Genomic DNA, 21,252 nt, shown 5'->3' on the forward strand with positions numbered 1-21,252 from the left:
AATAACAGAAGAAAATAAAATTATTTGTTTGGGGTGGGGGTAAAAGTGCTTCGTGACAGTTGAAGATAGAAAACCCTGAACTCAGAAGCAAGGACTGAAAGAGTGCAGGCGGTTGCTGCTCATTACCCTTTCCCTGCAACCCTTACCGAGAGCAGCAATTTCAATTTCTTTCGAACAACCAGAAAGGTTTCAATTCTCCGTGTTATTTGCTGGTTCTTCTTCTACTGATAAATTTGAAAGGCTTGCAATTTAAATTTATTTTTTCTTTTTCGGTCTTTTGATGTTCAAGGATATGGAAGGCACATCGAACGGAGATGAACCCAAATCGTGGGACGAGCTTTACAACTTCAATTTGATGCCTACGGAGATTTTCTTGAAGTTCAGGAAAGAGATTCAGGGGTTCCGCGTTGGCGTTAATTTAGAGGTATTTGTTTCACTTTATAGCTCATTGTTTGATACAAAAAATTACTAGTTTTTACTGAAGTATTACTGGCTCTCACTTTTGAGTATATGACTAGCAACAAATCTGATTCACACCAAATTTATGTGACATTGAATGTTAGTGAATTGATTTTCCTGTTATGAATTTTATTAATGTGTTGTTAGTATGTAATTACTGGGGAGTGTGCATTCTCTTAGTTGGATAGTAAGAAATGCCTCTTGCTTGTCTATGTTTCTTTTCTTGATTATTGGTAAGAACCTCCAGTGCAACTTGATAGCTGCATAACTTTTTGCTCTTCAAGGTCCCTGTGCTGTGTATTTGTATAAACTATGAAGAATTTCTGTAGATGACAGCAATGGTATAAACTATGTGGCCGTTTAAGCATACATCCTGCTACTAGATGTAGATGATTTTATTAAATCAGTCTGTAAAATACATAAGCCCATTGTAGAAGTTCTACTGTTACACACCATATAAACCAAATTTAGAAAGCAAAATTGCCGAAAACACGGAGAGAGAAACTATTCTCATATATGTGGTTGGCTAATAAAGTTTGAGGAACACCAAAAAAGTTTGGTAACACCCTACTAATGCTCGTTGCTGATAATGCACAAGCAATATCGAATGTACATATTTGATTATAAATGCAAAAGAAACACAACAATCAATAAGGAGCAGCTAGCTCACACAAGTACTGTTTTGAGACTAACCAGTTTTACAAATACGAGACACTATAAAACGACCCCATATATTTACTTATTATACATAAGTAGTACGATTTGTTATTGTATAGTGAATAGCCATAAGTTGGAGTAGTCTTTGGTATGGTTGATTATGAACCACTAAGCAGACATTTCTTGCTAATTCTTGTTGTGCAAGTAATTCCGAAGGTCTCCTGACAATCTATAAGAAGTGGCCTCTCATTCTTTTATGCAACTTATTAAAAATGACCTCATTTCATTCTAATGAACTTTAACCCCATTAACATGTTAAACTGAACCTACTCTTCTGTTGATAATTTAAAAACATCATATTTGTGAGTTTCAAAGAGTGTTGCCTCCAATGTAAGTTATGCACTTAAACATGTCCAAAATTTGGGTAATAGATTGGGTTTACAATACATATGATTCAGCATCTATAGGGTTACATGATTAAAGAAGCTCAAAATTGTTCAATCCATCAAACTATGTGGTGGATTAGCCTATCCTATTTTTAGCAACCTATCACCTGAAGTAAACACCCCCTAAAATGTTTGGTGAGTAAATAAACCCTCAGTTATGTGATAGGAAGGCAATCATGTACTAATTACTAGTATTATTTTATTTTCAATCATATTTATAAGCGGTGTCAAGTTAATGTCATGGGTGGTCACCAAATTATGTCTTGTTTCTGAAATAGGATATTGAACACTAATTGTATGCAACATGTGTACTGCATTTATATTTCTATCAGTTTAGAACTGGACTTATATTTATATCAAAGTCGGTACTGAACTTTCAATTTCGTATCACGTCTTTATCATTTTCACACAATACTCAACACTTTTACAAATGAATGGATTTAGTGGAATTAAGAGCCCAGCATGGACGCGACAACTCTTTTTTCAATCAGCACAAAGCTTAGATTCTTTTGTAACATTATTCTTACTTGAAAGTTAACCCAATAAATTAAAAAAAAATACCTCTTAGTCTATTTTAAACCTAAATTTTAACTGTTGTCTTCTTCAGTCACTAACATCATCATGATCTAATATTTCCAACTATTAGTAAGTGAATATATAAGTTCTCTAACCACCATTGTTCTATCTTTGTTTATTTTAGCAGAAAATAGATTCCAAAATTTCTCAATTGAGTTAAATCTTGATTGCAAAGGTAATTTCTTCTTCTTGTTGTTATTTTAAGTGTAAAATGTCATAAGAAAAGGATTAGCCATTTGCATTACAAATGAAGTTTCAAGATTGCAAAAACAATAATGCTTGTTACCCATAAGAAGTTTAGTACTCAATACTCATTACTGAATTCAATACAAGTATTATAGTTTAGTAACTGCTTATGCAATTAATGTAGCAATGCCACTATCATGGCTTCTTTAATTCTTTTTAGTATATGTTACACTTGATTCTCATAGTTGGGCCCTTTTAGGATCCAATGAAGTAATTATAAGGAGTCTTCTAAGCGACGTGATGTCAATGTGTATGTATCATGGAAGGCTTACTCTAGTTGGGCTTTCCCTTCAACGCCCTGAATGTTTCTTTCCTCCAATAATTTGCAATGCATTTTGAACTATCCCAATTAAGACTTTCTGAAGTTCATGAAATGAAATATATGTTCTCTTACATTCCATTTTTTTTTGGTAATCTCCTGGTTAACAAGTATCAACATCGAGAGTTGCACAATTTTGCGAGCACATTATATGAGTACTCAAATTCTTGTGTTTTGTGTAAACATGAATCCAGTTCGTGTGAACATGAACTACGATTTTGTACTAAATTAATAACTGGTAACAAAGAAAAAGAAATATATAGTGAGAACAGAAGAACACACAATAACCGGCAAAGCAATATGAGTATCTTTGCTTTCTTCATTAAAGATTTGCAAAATGATAAGAAGAAATTGAATGTAAACCAACAGAGAATCGAGAAATAAGAAAGAAGAAGAAGAAGAAAAAGGTTATATGCATCAGGAAGAAGATGGGGCAGGGGCATGATGGCTGTGAAAGGGGTGGAGGTTGGTTAGGTTTTAGTGTTTAGTTTTTTTTTAGCGAAGGGTATTTTGTCCGTTTACACATGAAGTGGCTTACGAACCTTGCTTTTAGGGTTGTTGCTAAAATAGTTTTCCACTAGCCCAAGTGACTGCTTGTCCCAATTGTCACATCAACATATTTAATCACTGTGAAATCGGTTTCCTTGATTTGATCAGTGACAAGTTTGCTGTCTACTATTTTGTGTTTACATGTTTATTCACCAAACAACTTTTTATGAGCATATTGATTAATATGCCATGTGAATCCATGTGTGGAGAACATGTTTCAATAATATACTTATATATTCATGTATTGATTTATGCATGTATGTATACAAGAGAGACTAATCTATTCTAGAAAAGGTAATCACGATAGAAAAGGTAATCTATTTCAACTGCATTATGCTTAATTTTGTGTGGAAATAGAAGATGTGATAGGCTGTTGGGTTATTTTTTTTAGGGGCTGAAGCATACATTAGATGAAGTCATCGTCCTCACACTTTTAATCTCTTAATTTAGTGTCTTGAAGTTGTTTCCATAGTATAACACCTTCATATTTTTCAATTTCATCTCCTCTGTCCAACATTTAAGTAGGTTAATCTGTTCAACTTCAACCTCTCCCACTATTTTACATTATGCAGCTGGGATTTCACCAAACAGACCCAACTGCAGAAGACAGTCGTTACCTTTAAAGTTGTCATTTTCAGGATATTCATTTGAGTCTGTAGGCTTAGCTCTGAAGTAGTTCATAGGATTCAACCTCCATGATACAAGGTCTATGTCATGATAATTCTATGGCTGCATTACTTAGAATCTAAAATACAGAGCTAAGTTGGGAAATTATATTGAAGATAAGGAGACCAAAACTGAGCTTTCCATCTTTTTATAGATTGCAATATATAGCTTTTTTAGGCTTCTTTCCTTCCAGACATATTTAGTGCTTGTAGATACATAAGCATTCTTCAACAATTGACTACTAAATATTGTAGAAGCACAACCATCATCAATTACGGACTACTAACATGATCCATTATACAACAAATAAATCATGCATATGATGCCAATTTCGTAATAGCTCCTTCACTTTTGTTTTCACTATGTTCAATATTTAAAACCAGGGAAATTGAATGAGCCAACCATGCAAAGCATAACTATGCATGTCTACTATTGCTTGGTTTCTCGACTGCGTAGCACATGCCATCGACTATAAATATCACAATGAAGAAATCAGTCTGAGTTCCAATTTCTTTGCTTTTATGTAGTTGTATAATGCTCCCCTGAATGACTACCATGCGAAACTGGTTTTGAAACCTTTAGCGTTTGAGCGGAAATGGAAGTTAATGTATGAGCCTTTATACCAAGATGTGCAGCTTGTTTCCAAGAAAATTCCTATAACAAAGTTCCTTAACCTTCAGGTGTGATGGTCTTGTCTTTCCTAATGCACGCTTTATCTATAATGTGGCTATTTCACTGAATAAAGTGTTTAAAATAGTGCAGGTAGGAGTGGGCCACAGCTTTCAGTTGCACGCTACAGGTTGGAAATGGAAGCTGACAACATCTTTGGGTGGAGATGGTATATCCAGGATTCGAAATAAAACATCTCTTGGTTTATGTCCTGGAGTGGATTTCCGGTTTGGGTGGAGGGCTGATTATGTTCTCCCTGAAATTACTGGGTAAGTTGTTTTTTCCTGGTTTGTGGCCAGTGAGAGATATTGAAATCTGTCAATGTGGTTCTAAATTACACCTTGCAGTAAATTTCTATGCCGTAGTTCAGCTATTTCAATTGTCTTTAATTAATATCCAGAGTTTGTACCACAGTGCACTTCAAAATAATTACATTCTACAGGGGTGTCGGCTCTGATGAACCATTGTTTAACATGAATTCTGGCCGGTTACAAGCGTCACTTGACCGGGTTGAGGCCATTTTTACGCATACTGATGAAGAATGAAGTGGGTACGTTATCTGCTCCGTTTACTTAAAAAGTTCCGAGACACCAAAGATATCTAAAATTAGCCTATTCAAGGAGAGAAACTAGTACTAAGCATAATTTTTTTTGGTGTGTGTGTGAGAGAGAGTTCTAATGATTACATATATACAAAGTCCAATGGTGTTGGCCTACTCTTTTGCAAAGCAAGATTTAGTCATTTTGTCTACGTCAATTCCTCACGGATTGGACTTTGTACATATGTTATCATTATCCATGTGAATACATCTCTTCAACAGATCCACTTTTGTATATGCTTCAATTGGATTCATTACCTGCATAGATATTTTCTTGAGCACAGTCAGAACTAACTTTGTCCTTTCTTCTTTAGATTGGAGGTGTGCATCATCTGCAAAGTAAATCAGCAGTGGTCTCTGCCCATTTGAGTAGAATTTCGAGTACATGCAATTTGCTATTTCATCTTCGTGCTGCTTCCCCAACCACTTTCTTTTTTGTTTTAAATACAACTGGGCGAGTGCTGGCTGCCCTTTCATGGTACATATCAAAGCAGGTAGGAAGATTTAACCCCGGAAGAAGGTTGATCATGAATGCTGCAAAATTTTAATTGAGCTAGTGAGCATGCTTTTTGAGTTCAAATTCTGTGCAGTTATTCTTTGCTATTATGCCTTGATGCATGCATTTTTCGATTGATGTTTCTGTTAGTATTCATGCCATATTATAATTTTGACCTTGTAAATTCGAGGCTGGGTGTTTGTAATGGGGTATTCAAACATTCAACCGAAAGGCAAGTATTTCATCTTAAGACCTGCCTAGTTGATTTTGTTAAATCAATCTTGGGTGTTTACCTGAGTTTATAAACTCTTTAAATTAGTTAATATGTTGTTTAAGAGCTTATTAGCTATTGAGAAGCCTCAGGATTCTATGGTCTCCAATTTAGACAATAATGTGCCTTCCATATATTCTGCATTAATGAATTATCAAATCATACTGGTAAAGTACTATAAAACTATAAAGTAAAATATTTACTTAAATAAAAAGAAATATGGGGAAAAGAAAAATAATAATCAAAGAAAAAAAAAATTCTCTCCGTCTTCCAAATAACTTAGCAGGAAGGATGAACACGAGTTTAAAATGAAAATGTGAAAAGATAAAAAAATTTCTCCTTGAAAATTATGAATTGAATATATTTAAATTGAATTGAATGTTAGGAAATTGGATTGAATAGGAGTATATGATTTGCATTGTTTAGAATATACTTAAAAAAAATTAAATGAATATTCGATTTTACTTGAATATTTACGAATCTCAAATAAAATTTGAAAGATATTCGAATATATAAGTAGTTTACAAATACGTATCGAATGCAATGACATGAATCGTTTACTTTCCTAAAATAACTTTACTATGATTGTTACTTACAATACATATATTTCATTTTCATTTCTCTTAAATTTTTTCTCTTTAATTTATAAGTTCAATTATCCAAATATTTTGATAACTTATAAACTTTTTTTTTGATAAAACAACTAATGAAATTTTGGAGCCATTACTTTTTTCGTTGAATAAAGACTGTGATGATGAATTCGAACTTGGGGTGTTTGGTTTCGAACATTGACTATTCTACCATTAAACTAATACGCACAAAATTTTATAAATTTATAAGCTCTTGAAATATTTTATAAGCTTTTATCGTTATATTAACGTTATATTGTACGCTCAAATATTATACTCCATCCGTCCCAACGAAAATGCTACATATTCCTTTTTGGGTCGTCCCAATGAAGATGCTACATTTCTAAATATGGCAAAAATAAAGGATTTTAATTGCAGAATTACAACCAAAAACACTTTTATACTACACACTCTCCCTTATTACCTTCCCTCTCCTACTTTATCACTTTTATACTATACACTTAAAACACTAATCTACAACTCCTTAAATCAAATGTATTATCTTGGCTGGGACAGATGGAGTATTATATAAACTCTTGAAATATTTTATAAATTATTATCGAAACTTATAAATTCTGTGAAATAAACTAAGTCGAATGCAGCTGAAACCATTCAACATAGTCCAAAACTTGAAGAGGAGCGACAGCTGGTTGGTTAGAAAGGAAAGACCCGAAAAAGAAACTTGTGATTCATGTCGACGATTGCTCTACACAGACCAAATTTCTCAAGAAGATGGAGAATGTGAGTTTTGTTCATGTATTCTTGGTGACTTACCTAATTAATTCCTTCATAATTACAGAGGAATTGTTTGTTTAATTAATGGTGCAGGGTGCAGGCTTCTGCAAGCAAGGGTGCAGGCTTCTTGAAGAAATTTACTCCTTCAAACATCATATTCGACACACCGCGTGAAGCTCGACACCATGAGGAATACTGGGTAGCTAACACTACTTTTTCTTTTAATCAAAATTAAACATAGGTTGAGTGAAGTAATCATTCACACTTTAAAAAAAAAAAATCAAAATTAACACTGACAAACTCTTTCTTTGGTATTCTGGTGTTTCAATTTTCTTGCTTTGGCAGATGGCCGCTTGGCTGAGAGCAGAGAGCCACTGGGAAGGCCGAGAAAATGAACGGTATGGAATTAATCATATCCTTCATTTACTACCACGTATGTAAAATTACAAATTAATACTTTTTGAGAATAAAATTACAAATAAAGTACTACCTCTTTCCCACTATAAGTGACTCAAAACTTTTCGACACGAGAATTAAGAAAATGTAACTTTGTTAAAAGTGTTAGACCCATATTTTGTAAGGGTTAAATTATTCATTTATGGTAACAAATCACTTATATTAGAACAACCAAAAATAGAATGCAAATCACTTGCAGTGGAACGAAGGGAGTAATATTTATAAACATTAATTTACATATTTTATGTACTGTCGTTATTGTTAAAATAGCTAGTAAGTTTTTTTTTTTCGAAGAAAACATAGGTAGTAAGTTAACATTCTTTTATTGTGGCTTCAATTACAGCCACTGTGATCACTGTTAGCTGAAATTGAGACTACGGGTTGGGTTTCAATTGGGCCGTGAAGACATAATTTGGGGGGGTTGAATTTTTTTAGAAATGAGCTACAAAAGCTCTAAATTAATTTCTTAAATCGACATCAATTTGACGCTAGAATTTTACCTCAAATACTCACGGAACCTTAACTTCTCACCACCAAACCAAATCAATGTTGGATTGGAAAGTTAATTTGACCATTGATCTCATCGGTGATTGAAGTTGACCCATTAAAAAAGAAATTTTGAAACGTTGAGTACAATTGTAAAAGTTGAAGCATCATAATAATTGGTGGTTGCTCATCTTATAATATCAGATATGCTGAGAGTAACAGAAGAAAATTCGCCCAACAGGTAGAAGAAAGTAGCAATTTTCCCTTGAATAATCACTTTCAAAAAATTCACTGTGTCTTCCCCAGGAGTTGAATGCGATGACAAGGAGATACAACTCAAAACTGGGAGAAAAGTGCATGTGTATTGTGATGGTACAGTAAATCAATGTCGAATATATACTATACTTGTTTGTAAATACAGATGTAGCTTATAATTAACGAATATAGATATAGTAGGGCGATGTTGATGGAGAAGATGAGGCGAAGAAGGAAGATGGAGAGCTAAAACATAGCATATTGAAAAGTGTAGCTGGAACCTTGGACTTGAGCATTCAACATTTGTCACATGGACAAACCTTTCCAGGGGTACACTCCAACTCATACTTAATTTGCCATTTCAATAAGCTTAATTAATAAACGTATCTATCCCGACCTTTACTAATTTTATTTCAATCTTTAATATTTATTATCAATTATGTCTCAACCTTTAGCAATTATGGCAATATTTATATCAACTTCTATCAATTTTATCAATCGGTTTTTGAGATAATTGTTTTTAAAAAATAAAAAATAAATGAAATATCAATATTTTCGTATACATCTTTTTTTTGGGGAGCAAAATATAGATCATTTTTTCGGTACGTCATGTCACAATTCAACTAAAATTCAAATAATGCAATTTGAAAGGTTGTAATAGAATTGATCGATCGATTTCAAATGACGGAATGAAATTAATAGAATTGTTAAATGTTATGATATCAGGGGTGGTAAATCGGTTCTGGTTATCCGGTTATAACCGAACCGAATCAAAAAATCGGTGAATTTTTCGGTTCGGTTCGGTTATCGGTTATAATAATTTATGTTACTCGGTTAATCGGTTTAACCTGTAAGTTACCGGTTAAACCGAATTAACCGGTTTATTAATTAAATAATTTATATATTTATTAAGTTGTAAATTAATTAAAATTTGAAAGAAAAAGAATAGGGCTTCGCTTCCGCTTCTTTCTCCATTCCAGTTTTCGACCTTAAGTTTGAGATAAAAAGGATGAATTAGAGGTCTTACCTTGCTAGAAATCCATTTGAGAAATATATTTCTTCTTCATTGAAGAAGATTCAATATTTTCATACTGACAGCAAAGGAAATATGTGAAGTGTAACTTTTAAGTGGAATCGTTGTGTCATAGATAGAACCAATCAGTAGCCTTCGAAAGAATCATTCGATCATTGACACTTTTAAAAGATTGAACATTAATTCCTAACGATGTATTTGATCTGAGGTTATTAGTCTGTAAATACACGAATTTTTCATATTTTTTGAAATTTAACATAACTTTTATTTTTAGCTCATAAATACAAGAACTTAGCATTTTTTCTGATTTTTGACATCGATATGAAAAAACTCTGTTTATTGTTGAGGTGGAGGCAGGAATACATGACGTGGACTACGAAATATGCACTTGAATAGAGTAATTTGATTCATTATTTTGATTAGAGAGTGAATGACATGGTATACCGGCCTTCACGTTAATAGTAAATTAGAATTTTTTCTTATCGATGTCAAAAATCAGAGAAAATGCTAAGTTCGTGTATTTGTGGGCTAAAAATAAAAGTCATGCTAAATTTTAGAAAATATAAAAAGTTTGTGTATTTACAGACTAATAACCCTTGATCTGATCAGTATTATTTAAAAAACTATATTCCTTGATTTCAGATTTAATAATATCTAGTTTTATAGGAGATACATGTTCGATAAAGAATATAAATTGTGGTATCTTTATTGTTCAGTTCTATATCGCTACTAACCATTTAATAATAAGTTAGAGATGTTAATAATAAGCTAGAGGTCTTTTATGTGGGATTTAAGTCTACGGATTTCTGTGCGATTTATACAGCCGAATTAATCGATTAACCAAACTATAAATCGGTTCGATTTTCGATTATTACTTGATTGTTAATCGGTTTCGGTTAACCGGTAAATCGGTTCGGTTATAATCGAATCAGACCGATTACTAGCCCTATATGATATAGTTAGGGGTGAACAAGTACGGTATGCCAAAAAAAATTCGTCATACCGTATACCTTATCGTAAATTGCGGTATGAGATTTTTCATACTGTTGTCCTACCAGACTCTTTGGTATATCGAAGATCGATATGCCGAAAAATTCGGTATGAACTTTTTCATGCCAATATCATACCAATAGTGGGGTATACCGTACCAAAATTCGGTTTACTATATTTGACGGTATACCAAAATTATTGGTATGTTGTTTCATGTCTAAATTATCAAAATTATTAATGAATTTATATTTTGTAAGTTGTCATTAATTCTTTAATAATTATAATTTTATATATATATATAATTTATCACTAATTATATATATACATATATAATTTATTTCAATCGATATGGTATGCTGGTTCGGTATATACCGTTTTTTTCGATATATACCGTTATATCGGTATATAACGGTATACCGCGGTATGATAAAAAATGATATCATTATCGTACCAAAAATTTTCGATACGGTACCATGTCATACCGAAATTTACGGTATATCAAAAATTCGGTATTTTCGATATTTTTTCGATACGATAAATGTGGTATACCGATTTTTCGGTATTTTGGTCCACCCATAGATATAGTTTATAAATTTAAAAATTAGAATAGAATCTATAAATTGGTAAAGATCGGGATAAGTTGGATGATTAACCCTTTGAAGTATATATGAGTGCTTTAATTATAAAGTTGTTCAATTCAGGAAAGGCTGAAGCATCCTCTTGTGTGCCTCTTGGATAGAAAAAGCTCAATCTGCTACGGCTATATTGCAAATTTATGCATCGCTAAATCTGCACGCCGCCAGGGTGTTGCTACCACCATGCTAAGATATGCCATTTCCGCTGCCAACTCCAATGGTAATTAACCTTAACCTAATTATAGTATCTTCTTTGGTTTCGATTGTCCATTAACCTAATAAATATTTTTTACGCTCTACTGTCAAATTCTGAAATTCTTTATTTGAATTATAAATATTTAAAAACAAAAATTTATTATAGTAGAATGAGTTGTAGTTAACATTTATAACCAAAAATCATATACGCTACTTATGAATTTATCCATCCTAATTATTAATCAGCTAATAAAATTGAACTTAAATGCTAAAAATGAGTATATCCTTTAAGTTATAATAAACCTTAATTAATAAATAAAAAATTAAACTAAAACATTAGAAATTGAAATTGGAAAAAGAAAAATTTAAAAAGTGGGACACTGAACTCAAGTGATCTACACACATGCGCTTACACTCTAGAAATGATATTTTGGGAAGTGCAACATAAACAACTAAATTAGTACTTGGAGCATCCACACCCTCAAAAGTCTCTTTGAGGGCTTTAAGAGGATATGAAAGCATCTATAGTAGAGAGTTGAGGTGGGCTCTAAAAAGTGGTTGGATCACTTTTAAGAGCCCACCTAGTCGGAGAGCCTTCTACTTGACTCTCTAATTTTATTTTTTATTTTTCTTTTATTTTTAATATTGTTTACAATTAAATTTGACATCTAATTTAATAATTAAAATTCCATTGAAATTAAAATTTAATATTATCTTAATTAAAAAAATTAAATAATTTGAAACATATTATAATAATTTTTATTTCTATTTTAATTTATTTAAAATGTATTCGAAGATTAAAAAATAATAATTAAAAGTAAAATAAAAAATTAGAATTAAAACTATTTGAAAGCTACAATAAGTCGATATTGTATTGAATTCCACATTAAAAACTAAGTTTTGAAAATTTTATTTTTATTTAGAATAAAGATCTATATATGAGTATAGATCAAGACATCCAATTCAAATGATGCAATTTGAAAAGACATCTTATTTCATTTAGATAACTTCTTAAATTTTAAAATCGAATATTTCATTAAATTTAAAATTTTCAACATTGCATTAATTAAAATATAATATAATAAAAAATTACAATAATTAAAATAAAATCACAATATATAATTTAGTTATGGCTAGACCGGACCAAATTGAACTGATCAAATGTGCTCGATTAAATCCGGAAATCACGAAGGGAGGATTGTCGAGCCAAATACGCTCGGAATTTCGACGGAGCTCCAGTCCGAGTACGAGATGGAATCATGCTACTCGACGTCTCGTTGTTGCCCTCAACTTCCTATTCAATTGTGTATTCTTCTTCGTCTTAGATTATCATGTTCTGCAAAATAATGCATGCAAACAAGATAGCATATCCTTTGGTAATAGCCCAATGAGCTTGAAGGATGTCAAAAGCTCATTGTATGTCCTTCTGATCCGCTTCGTGCATCAATTTGAACCTCTTCTTCTAGTCCGACGTGAATGGAGGACTCTTTACAAAAGTGGGCCGATCAGGGTAGATGCCGTCTAGTTAAATAGTAGCCCATCGTGTAGTAAGAGTCGTTGGCTTGGAATGTCACCGGCGGAGCCCTTACTTTAAGAATGTTGTTAAACAACAATGATTGGTTGAACACATTGATGCCGTTGTTGAACTAGGTACCCATAAAAACACATGTCAGATCTACAAATCTTGGAATGCGACGACTTTGAGGATGCTCATCGGCTCGTTGTGATCACCTCGGGTGTATGCTCCTTGCCACGCCATTGGACAATTTTATTTCACGTCCAGTACATGCAATCGAGACGCCCTAGCATTCCCGGGAACCTTGTTTCGCCTCGTGCATAGCAAGTAGCCTTTGACAGTTGGTGAAAGTCGGTCTCCTCAAATATTTCAGGTCGAAAATGTTAGGTCCGGAGGGTCTCGAATAGGTGTATGAGAGGGGGGGGAGAGAATACACCTATGGGCTATTTTTCTTAGTTAAAACGAAACTTTAAATACAAACTGACTCAACCTGTTTACTGAAAAGAGTTTTGTCAAAACAGGGTTGACGACTACTACTGAATACTCTTCAGTAAGAAGTTATCAGTTAAGTCAAAGACTTTAACTGATACACGTAAGGCTTCAGTCGAGTTTGATAAATAGAGAGATGTTATGAATCTTACTGACTATCAGAAGATAGATCAGTTAGACTGATAACACACGCAGCGAAAAACTTTTGTTTTGAAATAGCCTGTGATATTAAACACGTTGTCAGTCGTTAAGTTTCTTTTTGCAATTAATCAGTTTTTAGTTTATGAAGGTAAGAGCACAAGTAAGAAGGTAAGTACTGAAAGCTGTAAATAACACATTGATTTTTACGTGGTTCGGAAAACACTTCCTACATCCACGGTCGGTTGATCAGACCAACAACTTCACTGGGCAAGTTCTTACGGGTGCACTGCAAACCGATGCGTGTGCTTACGGGTGCACAACAAACCTGAACGTGTGCTTGCGGGTGCACACAAATCGAGACGACTGAAGATCCTATCTTCAGTACCAACGCATTGGGTTGGATTTCTCACTCCTAGCGCACACTGGGCACTAAGATCTCACGGAGACAGAACACTGGTCTGAACTTCTTTTCGACACAAACACTCAATTCGGTTCATTGAAGAGAGGTTTGAAAACTCGCCAACTAAACCACAAAGAACAAGTTCTTTGCAGTTAGTTTTACCTAGGCTTTGGATATACAATATTTGCCTAAGTTCTAAGAGAATGTATGTAATCAGCAGTGACTGATTTTTGGCTTTGTGATTCTCTTCTTCGATTCAACCTTTGGAGAGGCTTGGTTTTGCTGAGTAACGAATTCGGCAACGTTTCAGCTTATGTTGTTGAATCGGTGAAGATTGAAGTGATCCTCGAGCGCAATTTATAGGAGACGTCTTAAATAGATCTGTTGGCGGAGATGGTCTTCAAGATTTCTTCCGTTATAGAGTAATTTGAACTTGGGCTGATGCTTCAATCTTTGAGGTTCTTTGTTTGGTAAGAACGACTACTTTGAAGAGCAGGAGGTGCGACATCTCTGAAAAGGTGATCACCAAAAAGAAATGGCCTCTGCTGAGAAAGGACGATCCTAAAATCTCTGTATTTAATGCGGCTGTACTTCTGGAGTGCGTGGCTTCCTTTGAACGTTGGGGGTTCAGTCTGAGGAACAATGTTTAACTGATACTTGACTTTAGTATCAGTCCGTTGAATCCACGTGGCGCGCATTAAGTAATCAGTCGAAACTGATCCTTCGACTGATATATTTGACTTTGCCTTAATCGTTACATCAGTCGGCATCTTCAGTCTTCAGTCTTCAGTCTTCAGTCCTTCGTTCTTCAGTCTTCAGAACAACATCTAAACTAGAGAAGGAACTCTAACACTTGAGTTCGAACAGTTCTAGTCTATTACAAGTGAAACCTATTGATTTTGGTATCATCAAAACTAGGATTATGATATTTCATTAAGTTCCCAACAGAAAATGCAGACGATTGCTCGACAAAATTTCCTCATGCACAACAGTGATGTCGACTAGGCAATCCGTAGGTACTCGTCGTAAGAATTCGCGGCACCTCCATTCTCGAGTTTTCAAATTGCAACCGTACATTTCTACAGCGGTGTGAAGCCCCATCTCCCAATAGAATCTTTGCACTGTTGGAAGTAAGGATTGAACTCCACTGCATTGATGATACGTGAGAACAAGGATCAACACATACGAAAAGGTCGTTGGAAAAATATTTTGCCAAATACAGAATCGAGGGCGAAGTAATCTCGATAAAACCGTTCGCCACTGGCTTCACGACCACGATGAATGTATGATCTTTTCTTCCCTCCGTTTTTTGGAGGGCTATCCGATAGACCTACATGACTCGCTATTTCTAATAATTCATTCACGAGTTGCATGAATTGAAGGGCGGGATCAACGTTGAAAGTCAGAGCGACCGGAACCTCATCGGTGTATGAATCAGAGGAAGAGTCGGAAGAGAAGTAGGAAGAATAAGACATTGTTGGAGAAGAAAAATGAGAAATAGGAATTGAATTTGATGTGAGAAATGAAATGAATGAAGTAATATTTATAAAGAAATTTGAGGAAAAAAAAAAAAGAACAATGCCGTTGCAAACAGCTAAATTTTAGAGGGAAAAAAAACATAAAATCAGCTACAAAAAGATCAGTTGAATGCAATTAAATTTAAAATTTCATTTTTTCAATATAGCGCGTGCCTAATATCTCAACCAAAAAGTCGAGCGCGAGGACAAGAGTTAGGCATCGAGCTGCACGGCGCGACAATGTAAGGGGGCGTGAATGGCGGGGTTTGAGGAGGGCAAAGAGCTCGATTGTGGGTACTTTTATAAATTAGTCTAAATAATAAGTTAAATGAAAATACAACATATATATACAATGTGATGGAACTTAATTGAAATGACCTTGTTGCAAGAGAGAAACCTCCTCGATAATTCAAATAATAAAATCAATATGTATATATTGTTGAAATATTCCTCGACAACTCAAATCTATCTATATAATATATAAAAGAGGAGTTTTCTCCCTATATTTTTTTCCCTCAATTTTTTCTCCCTCTTCTTCCATCACTTTTTTGTACTTTTTTTAATCTTTTTTTTAATAATTTTAATTCTTTTCTAAACATTGTCAAATTTAATTTATAAAAAAATATTCAATGTGCATCTTAAGTTTAAGTTCGTCAAAAGATCTTTGATATGGTATAAAAATTATCAAAAATGAATTTAAAACGAATAGGTTATTAAAATTTTAAAATATTTTATTTTCTTTCTCTTTGTTAAAATTTTACAATTTTTATTTATGTTTGTGTATGAAAATATTTATTATTATTATTATTATTATTATTATTATTATTATTATTATTATTATTATTATTATTATTATTATTACTCTATAATAATAATGTGTAATATTAATTTTTATTATAAAATAATTTAAAATAATTTAATAACTATAATTGTCATTACACTTTATACATAATTAAAAATTACGTTTTTTTAAATTTGAAATTTTATTGAGTAATTAGTATTTTATTTTTAAACCATATTTTGCATTTATTATAATTTGTTTCTGTTTAATATTTATATTTATTTATTTAAACATATCATTTAATTTCGATTTCGCCTTGTATCGCACGGATGATCGTCCTAGTAATAAAATAAATATGTATTTATTGTTGAAATATTTTAATATACATCCAACAACCCAATATTGATAATTAGAATGAAAAAAAAAAACGTTTTAATCAAACATGTCATATCTTATCCATGCATACGGCTAACAAACGAGCTGTAATATATACACTAAATTAATTTCCACATTTGAAATTGGTTGAAGGTGCAGAAAAAGTTTTCGTACATGTCCACCGTCACAATAAACCTGCTCGAAACTTGTATCAGAAGATCGGCTTTCAGGTATATTGCCATTTGAGAAAATGGTCCACCAATAAGTAGAATACGCAAATAAGTTGATATATTGAAAGTAATATATTGTGCAGTAATATCTACAAAGAAAAATGGACTATTTTTTTATAGACACACGAAAAAAGGCAAAAATGGATTATCTTCTTTTTGGTGTACCACTGTCTCCTACCATTAACTTCACTATATATTTAATACTATGTAAAAAAAATTATCATAAAAATAAAAATTATTACTATATATGAAACTTTATGATTAAAAATAAAAAATTGTATATATATATATATGTATATACTAATTATAGATTAAGTAATCCTAAAAATCAATTATTAATTAAAAAATTGCTAAATAAATATAAAATTAATTATAATCCTTATTGAGTTAGTGAACCTTAAACAATAATCTTAGAATTATAAAAAAATATAAGAAATTAGGATGGAAGAAAAAATAATTAAAAACTAAGAAAAATTGAAAACGAGATACCAAAAATGGAATAAAAATGTCATGTGCTTTTGCTTGCTCTAGATAGAAGGTATTTTCTATTGATTGTGATTAAGAAAGTTCATTTCAGGTTGTTGATGCAGCAAGTTTTCAACTTTACGTGGAACAAACCTACTTATTATGCCTTGACGTTTCAAGTTGTGATGTTCGCCTTTCCATCTAACGTCGAAGATGAGCTTTGATAAGTTATAGTATTTCATTCCTTCTTTAAAATTATATATATATATTTTTTTTTTATTTTTTGATACGTTTCATAAATATATGTAATTTCTATCTTCAAATATTATCTCATATATAATTTGACAATTTTATTCTTAATGTAAGACTCTTTCTCCATTATTAATACCCTCAATATGAGATAAGTACCCGTGCGTCAATTAACTTCACCAATTCACAATGAGTAGTGATACTAAATCAGATTCGAACGGGAGGATCAACAGACCAAATAACAACAGATTCACCGGACTACATCTCGTCAAGAAAAGAAATATATTCGGCGCCACATCCGGTGAGTAATTAATTTCGTACATGAATCAGTCTAAATGTTTAATTTTAATGTTGTTACATATTTTATAATATCGTACGTGAACTGAAGCGTGAATAGAAAATTAGAGTTTAGAATTTGATTTGAATTAAACCGTGCATGGTTGAGTTTTTTCCGTGCGCGGTTATTGTCACAGCCCACTATCCCAATGACGGGTTAACAGGGGTTATGACTTGGGGTGAACAATAAGAAATGGAAATGGACAATTACTTAACATTAAAGTATATGAAAATATCACTTATAGATAAAAAGCTAGGATCATATATGATCATTTGGATACTTATAAAACATACACATAAAAGAGAACTGATTAAGGTGGTTACCCAATAACACGTATCACAACTTCATATCATAGAGCTATCCTAATCAAAGTATTTTGCAGCGGAAAACGTGTGAGATATACATATGAAGATGTATACTCAAGGTTACATTTCTTGAAATGTCAAAGGAACACCCGCTCAACATCATTCCATTCCATCAACTGCTCAACCTGCACATTTAGAAATACATGCAGGGCTGAGTATAAAAATACTCAGTGGGCATAGCCGAAAATACAATCATGCATAACATATATATATATTGAACTGCCATAACAGTAACACACAGGGGTTTTCTTGAAAGACCTGCGCTTACTAAAACATTTCTTTCATTTTCATAAAGTCGATCGGCCGATCATTTTCCTTCATATGATCCATATCTGTTCCTTTCTGTCACGCGCCGGGAAGGAGGCCTCCTTACCACGGACGCCAAGACCGGTCGCAAGCGACTCGCGGTCTCCATAAGTGTACACGTTAACCCTAGCTAGCGACCTTTGTCTAGCATAGGATCCCAATTGGATTTCCTTTAAAGTTGGCGAACCAACACAGATAGGATACATATAAAAACATAAACATTTTTGGCAGTCAATCATTTCATAAACATTTCATTTCATTTCATAAACATTTCATTTTCATTTCATAAGAGTCATTTATCATTTGGGCATAATAATAATATGAAATTAACAGTTAAAATCATCTCATGCATATATTCGTATAAGAGGCCTACGACACGCAGGGGATCTCTATATACGTATAGTAAAAGTAATGCCCACCTGGATAGGCAAAGCCTGAAGATCATAATCACATAACCTGTCTTGGGAAAGCAGTGCTAATCCCCTTGGTCCACAAAGCCTACAAGAAATTCTATTCTTAATAGGTCTCGTGAAGCTAACTTAATATCTTAGGGAAAATACTTAACATTCTATAATTCGTCACGCCGGGTTTCAAAATTTAATGAATAAATACTTGAAAACATTTCTCTTGAGTTAAGAACACCAACAATATTCTTACTCATCTTTCTTTAATAATTGGAATTATAAATAAAACCAATTAAATAATAAATATTCTTTTTGCAAGATATAATGCAAATCATGTCATGCTTAGCATATAATAAGTAATTTACTGAGTATATGCTTATAATAATAATTTAATATTATTATAAAAATTTACTCTTTGAAAATAATTTATTAAACTAATTAATAGTTCAATTAATTAAAATAGGGAAACCATTTAAATAGATGAAATAGAGCCCATGCTTAAATAAATAATAGCCCATATAAATTTAAAAGATGAGGCCCAACTCAATAAAATAGACATGGCCCTATTAAAAATAAAAACAAGCCCAAACATTTATTAAAATCGGCCCAAATAATTTAACTCGGCCCAAAATAGGAGCCCCAAACCCCAAGCCCAAACCTAAGCTAAGCCCTAGCCCATTTCTCCTCCCCCCCTTTCCCATATCAAACACACGCACACACACATTTCAGAAACACACACACATATGCAGCTGCTGCTGCGCCTTCCCCTCCTCGCCTTCTTCTCTCCTCCGGCGGACGGTAGCAGCGCCGGCCGCCGCCGCCGCCATCCCTGACTTCCCTATCCCTCGCCCTTGCTCTCTCTTTCTTCCTCACCTCTCTCGACTGCTCTCTCTCCCTCGACTGCTCTCTCGCCCTCGACTGCTCTCTCGCCGCGGACGCTCGCCGGAGCGAGCGGCGACAACCACTGCCCCTCGGTTCTCCCTTCTCTCGGTTCAAAACAGAGGATCACCGCCTCCGTCCATCTCTCTCTCACCGTGGTTGGAAGGTAGCGGCAGAGCCGCCGTGCCCTATCCCCCTTCTCTCTGACTTCCGCCAGACCCCATTGCCGTTGCGCCACCGGACGGCAGCCTAAGGTAAGCTCTAATCCTTCATTTTCTATTTTTCCCCTTTTCTAAATTAAAAATCTGAAATCCCTCTCTCTCTTCTTTTTCCCTTTGGCAGAACGGAACCACGGCTCCGCCGCCTTCCGTCGACCATCGGCAGCCACCACGGCTGCTGTTTCTCTCGGCCTGTTACAGTGGCGAACCACCACCACTCTCTCTCGCTCAACTCTTCACCGACAAGCAGCTGCAAGAGCCGCCCGCCGGAGTCCTAGACTCAGCCTTCGACTATCTATCTCAAAACTTCGCCGGAGCAACGGCGATGAGCCGCTCACAGCCCCCGACCTTCTCTCTTCTCCGGTCAGACCGACAGTGGCGCCGAGCCACCGCCGTCGACTTTCTGCCCAGACTCGACAGACAACTCAAGTTCAAGACTCCATTTTTATCATTTCTTCTTTTAAAAACAAACTCATGCTTGTATGTAAACACACATATATAAACAGAGTGTATGTAGATGCATTTGAAATGCCATTTTGTTTAATTACTGAGAATGCTATATGTGGTGCTGTGCATATGTGTTGCTGGGTATATTGGTTTACTGGAATGGCACAAACGAAGTGCTTGATTAAAGCTGTAAAAGCTAATGAGACGAAGAGTTCAAGAGGGAACCTTTAGGAACTTGGTTTGGTTGCTAGAATCGAGCTATGGCTGCTCTGCACTTGAATTCTTGCTGTGAAAAGAAAATCTGAAAATTTTGGGTATTGAGAATGCCAACTGAAATTGGCTTGAACGTGCTTAAGCAATGAAATTTGACAGCCTGCCCTTAGGCATGGCTGGAAAGTGAAATTTGGGGCTGGTAGGGTGGCTGGAAAGAGTGTAAAGGAAGGTGGCATGGCTGTCATGGAGGAGGTGGAAGAGTAGGTAGATGTGGGAAATTTGGTGGAGAAATTAAATATAATAAAATAAAGTCTTCCGAGTTATACTATGAAAACTGTAATAATTCTTCAGGGTTCGCTAAATAAATAGCTCGTGAAAATACTTGAATGCTAAATTAAATAAATATGCAATGCATATAATTTAATTACTAAATTTACAAATGCTTTTGTAAATCATTTTTGTTGGAATTAAAATAAATTCTTTTTCTCAATCCGGCGTGAATCATCTTAAATCTTAAGTTCAAAATAAATTCTAAATTTAACTCAGGAAAACGG

General features: G+C 33.8%; 2 protein-coding genes across 6 annotated transcripts; both read left to right on the forward strand.

Moving 5' to 3' along the window:
* Positions 1 to 5,931, forward strand: LOC131021451 (uncharacterized). 2 transcript variants are annotated; one of them, XM_057950641.1, is made up of 6 exons: positions 1 to 186; positions 290 to 424; positions 4,446 to 4,598; positions 4,681 to 4,856; positions 5,030 to 5,137; positions 5,500 to 5,931. In XM_057950641.1, exons 2-5 carry the CDS (start codon positions 293 to 295, stop codon positions 5,130 to 5,132), a joined length of 564 nt encoding a protein of 187 aa, XP_057806624.1. In that variant the 5' UTR covers positions 1 to 186; positions 290 to 292; the 3' UTR covers positions 5,133 to 5,137; positions 5,500 to 5,931. The 2 variants fall into 2 exon arrangements, with proteins under 2 accessions (XP_057806624.1, XP_057806623.1); XM_057950640.1 differs by lacking the exon at positions 5,500 to 5,931 and having other exon boundaries at positions 14 to 186; positions 5,030 to 5,407.
* A 1,210-nt stretch (positions 5,932 to 7,141) lies between these two features.
* On the forward strand, positions 7,142 to 17,683 carry LOC131021452 (GCN5-related N-acetyltransferase 6, chloroplastic-like). Of its 4 annotated transcripts, none has more exons than XM_057950642.1 (9): positions 7,142 to 7,322; positions 7,410 to 7,515; positions 7,662 to 7,714; positions 8,463 to 8,499; positions 8,565 to 8,630; positions 8,715 to 8,843; positions 11,238 to 11,391; positions 16,739 to 16,815; positions 17,393 to 17,683. In XM_057950642.1, the coding sequence occupies exons 1-9, from the start codon at positions 7,273 to 7,275 to the stop codon at positions 17,483 to 17,485; spliced, it is 765 nt and encodes a 254-aa protein (XP_057806625.1). In that variant the 5' UTR covers positions 7,142 to 7,272; the 3' UTR covers positions 17,486 to 17,683. The 4 variants fall into 4 exon arrangements, with proteins under 4 accessions (XP_057806625.1, XP_057806626.1, XP_057806628.1 ...); XM_057950643.1 differs by having other exon boundaries at positions 16,745 to 16,815; XM_057950645.1 differs by lacking the exon at positions 16,739 to 16,815.
* Positions 17,684 to 21,252: the final 3,569 nt, after the last annotated feature.

Source organism: Salvia miltiorrhiza, chromosome 4 (assembly GCF_028751815.1).
Source record: "Salvia miltiorrhiza cultivar Shanhuang (shh) chromosome 4, IMPLAD_Smil_shh, whole genome shotgun sequence".
NCBI lineage: Eukaryota > Viridiplantae > Streptophyta > Magnoliopsida > Lamiales > Lamiaceae > Salvia > Salvia miltiorrhiza.

Bases quoted from the DNA above. Each gene is read 5' to 3' on its own strand.
- LOC131021452 (XM_057950642.1), top strand. From the start codon at position 7,273: ATGTCGACGATTGCTCTACACAGACCAAATTTCTCAAGAAGATGGAGA. The intron at 7,323-7,409 runs GTGAGTTTTGTT...TTAATGGTGCAG, and splicing joins TTCTCAAGAAGATGGAGAAT to GGTGCAGGCTTCTGCAAGCA. The intron at 7,516-7,661 runs GTAGCTAACACT...TTGCTTTGGCAG, and splicing joins GACACCATGAGGAATACTGG to ATGGCCGCTTGGCTGAGAGC.
- LOC131021451 (XM_057950641.1), top strand. From the start codon at position 293: ATGGAAGGCACATCGAACGGAGATGAACCCAAATCGTGGGACGAGCTT. The intron at 4,599-4,680 runs GTGTGATGGTCT...AAAATAGTGCAG, and splicing joins CAAAGTTCCTTAACCTTCAG to GTAGGAGTGGGCCACAGCTT. The intron at 4,857-5,029 runs GTAAGTTGTTTT...TACATTCTACAG, and splicing joins GTTCTCCCTGAAATTACTGG to GGGTGTCGGCTCTGATGAAC.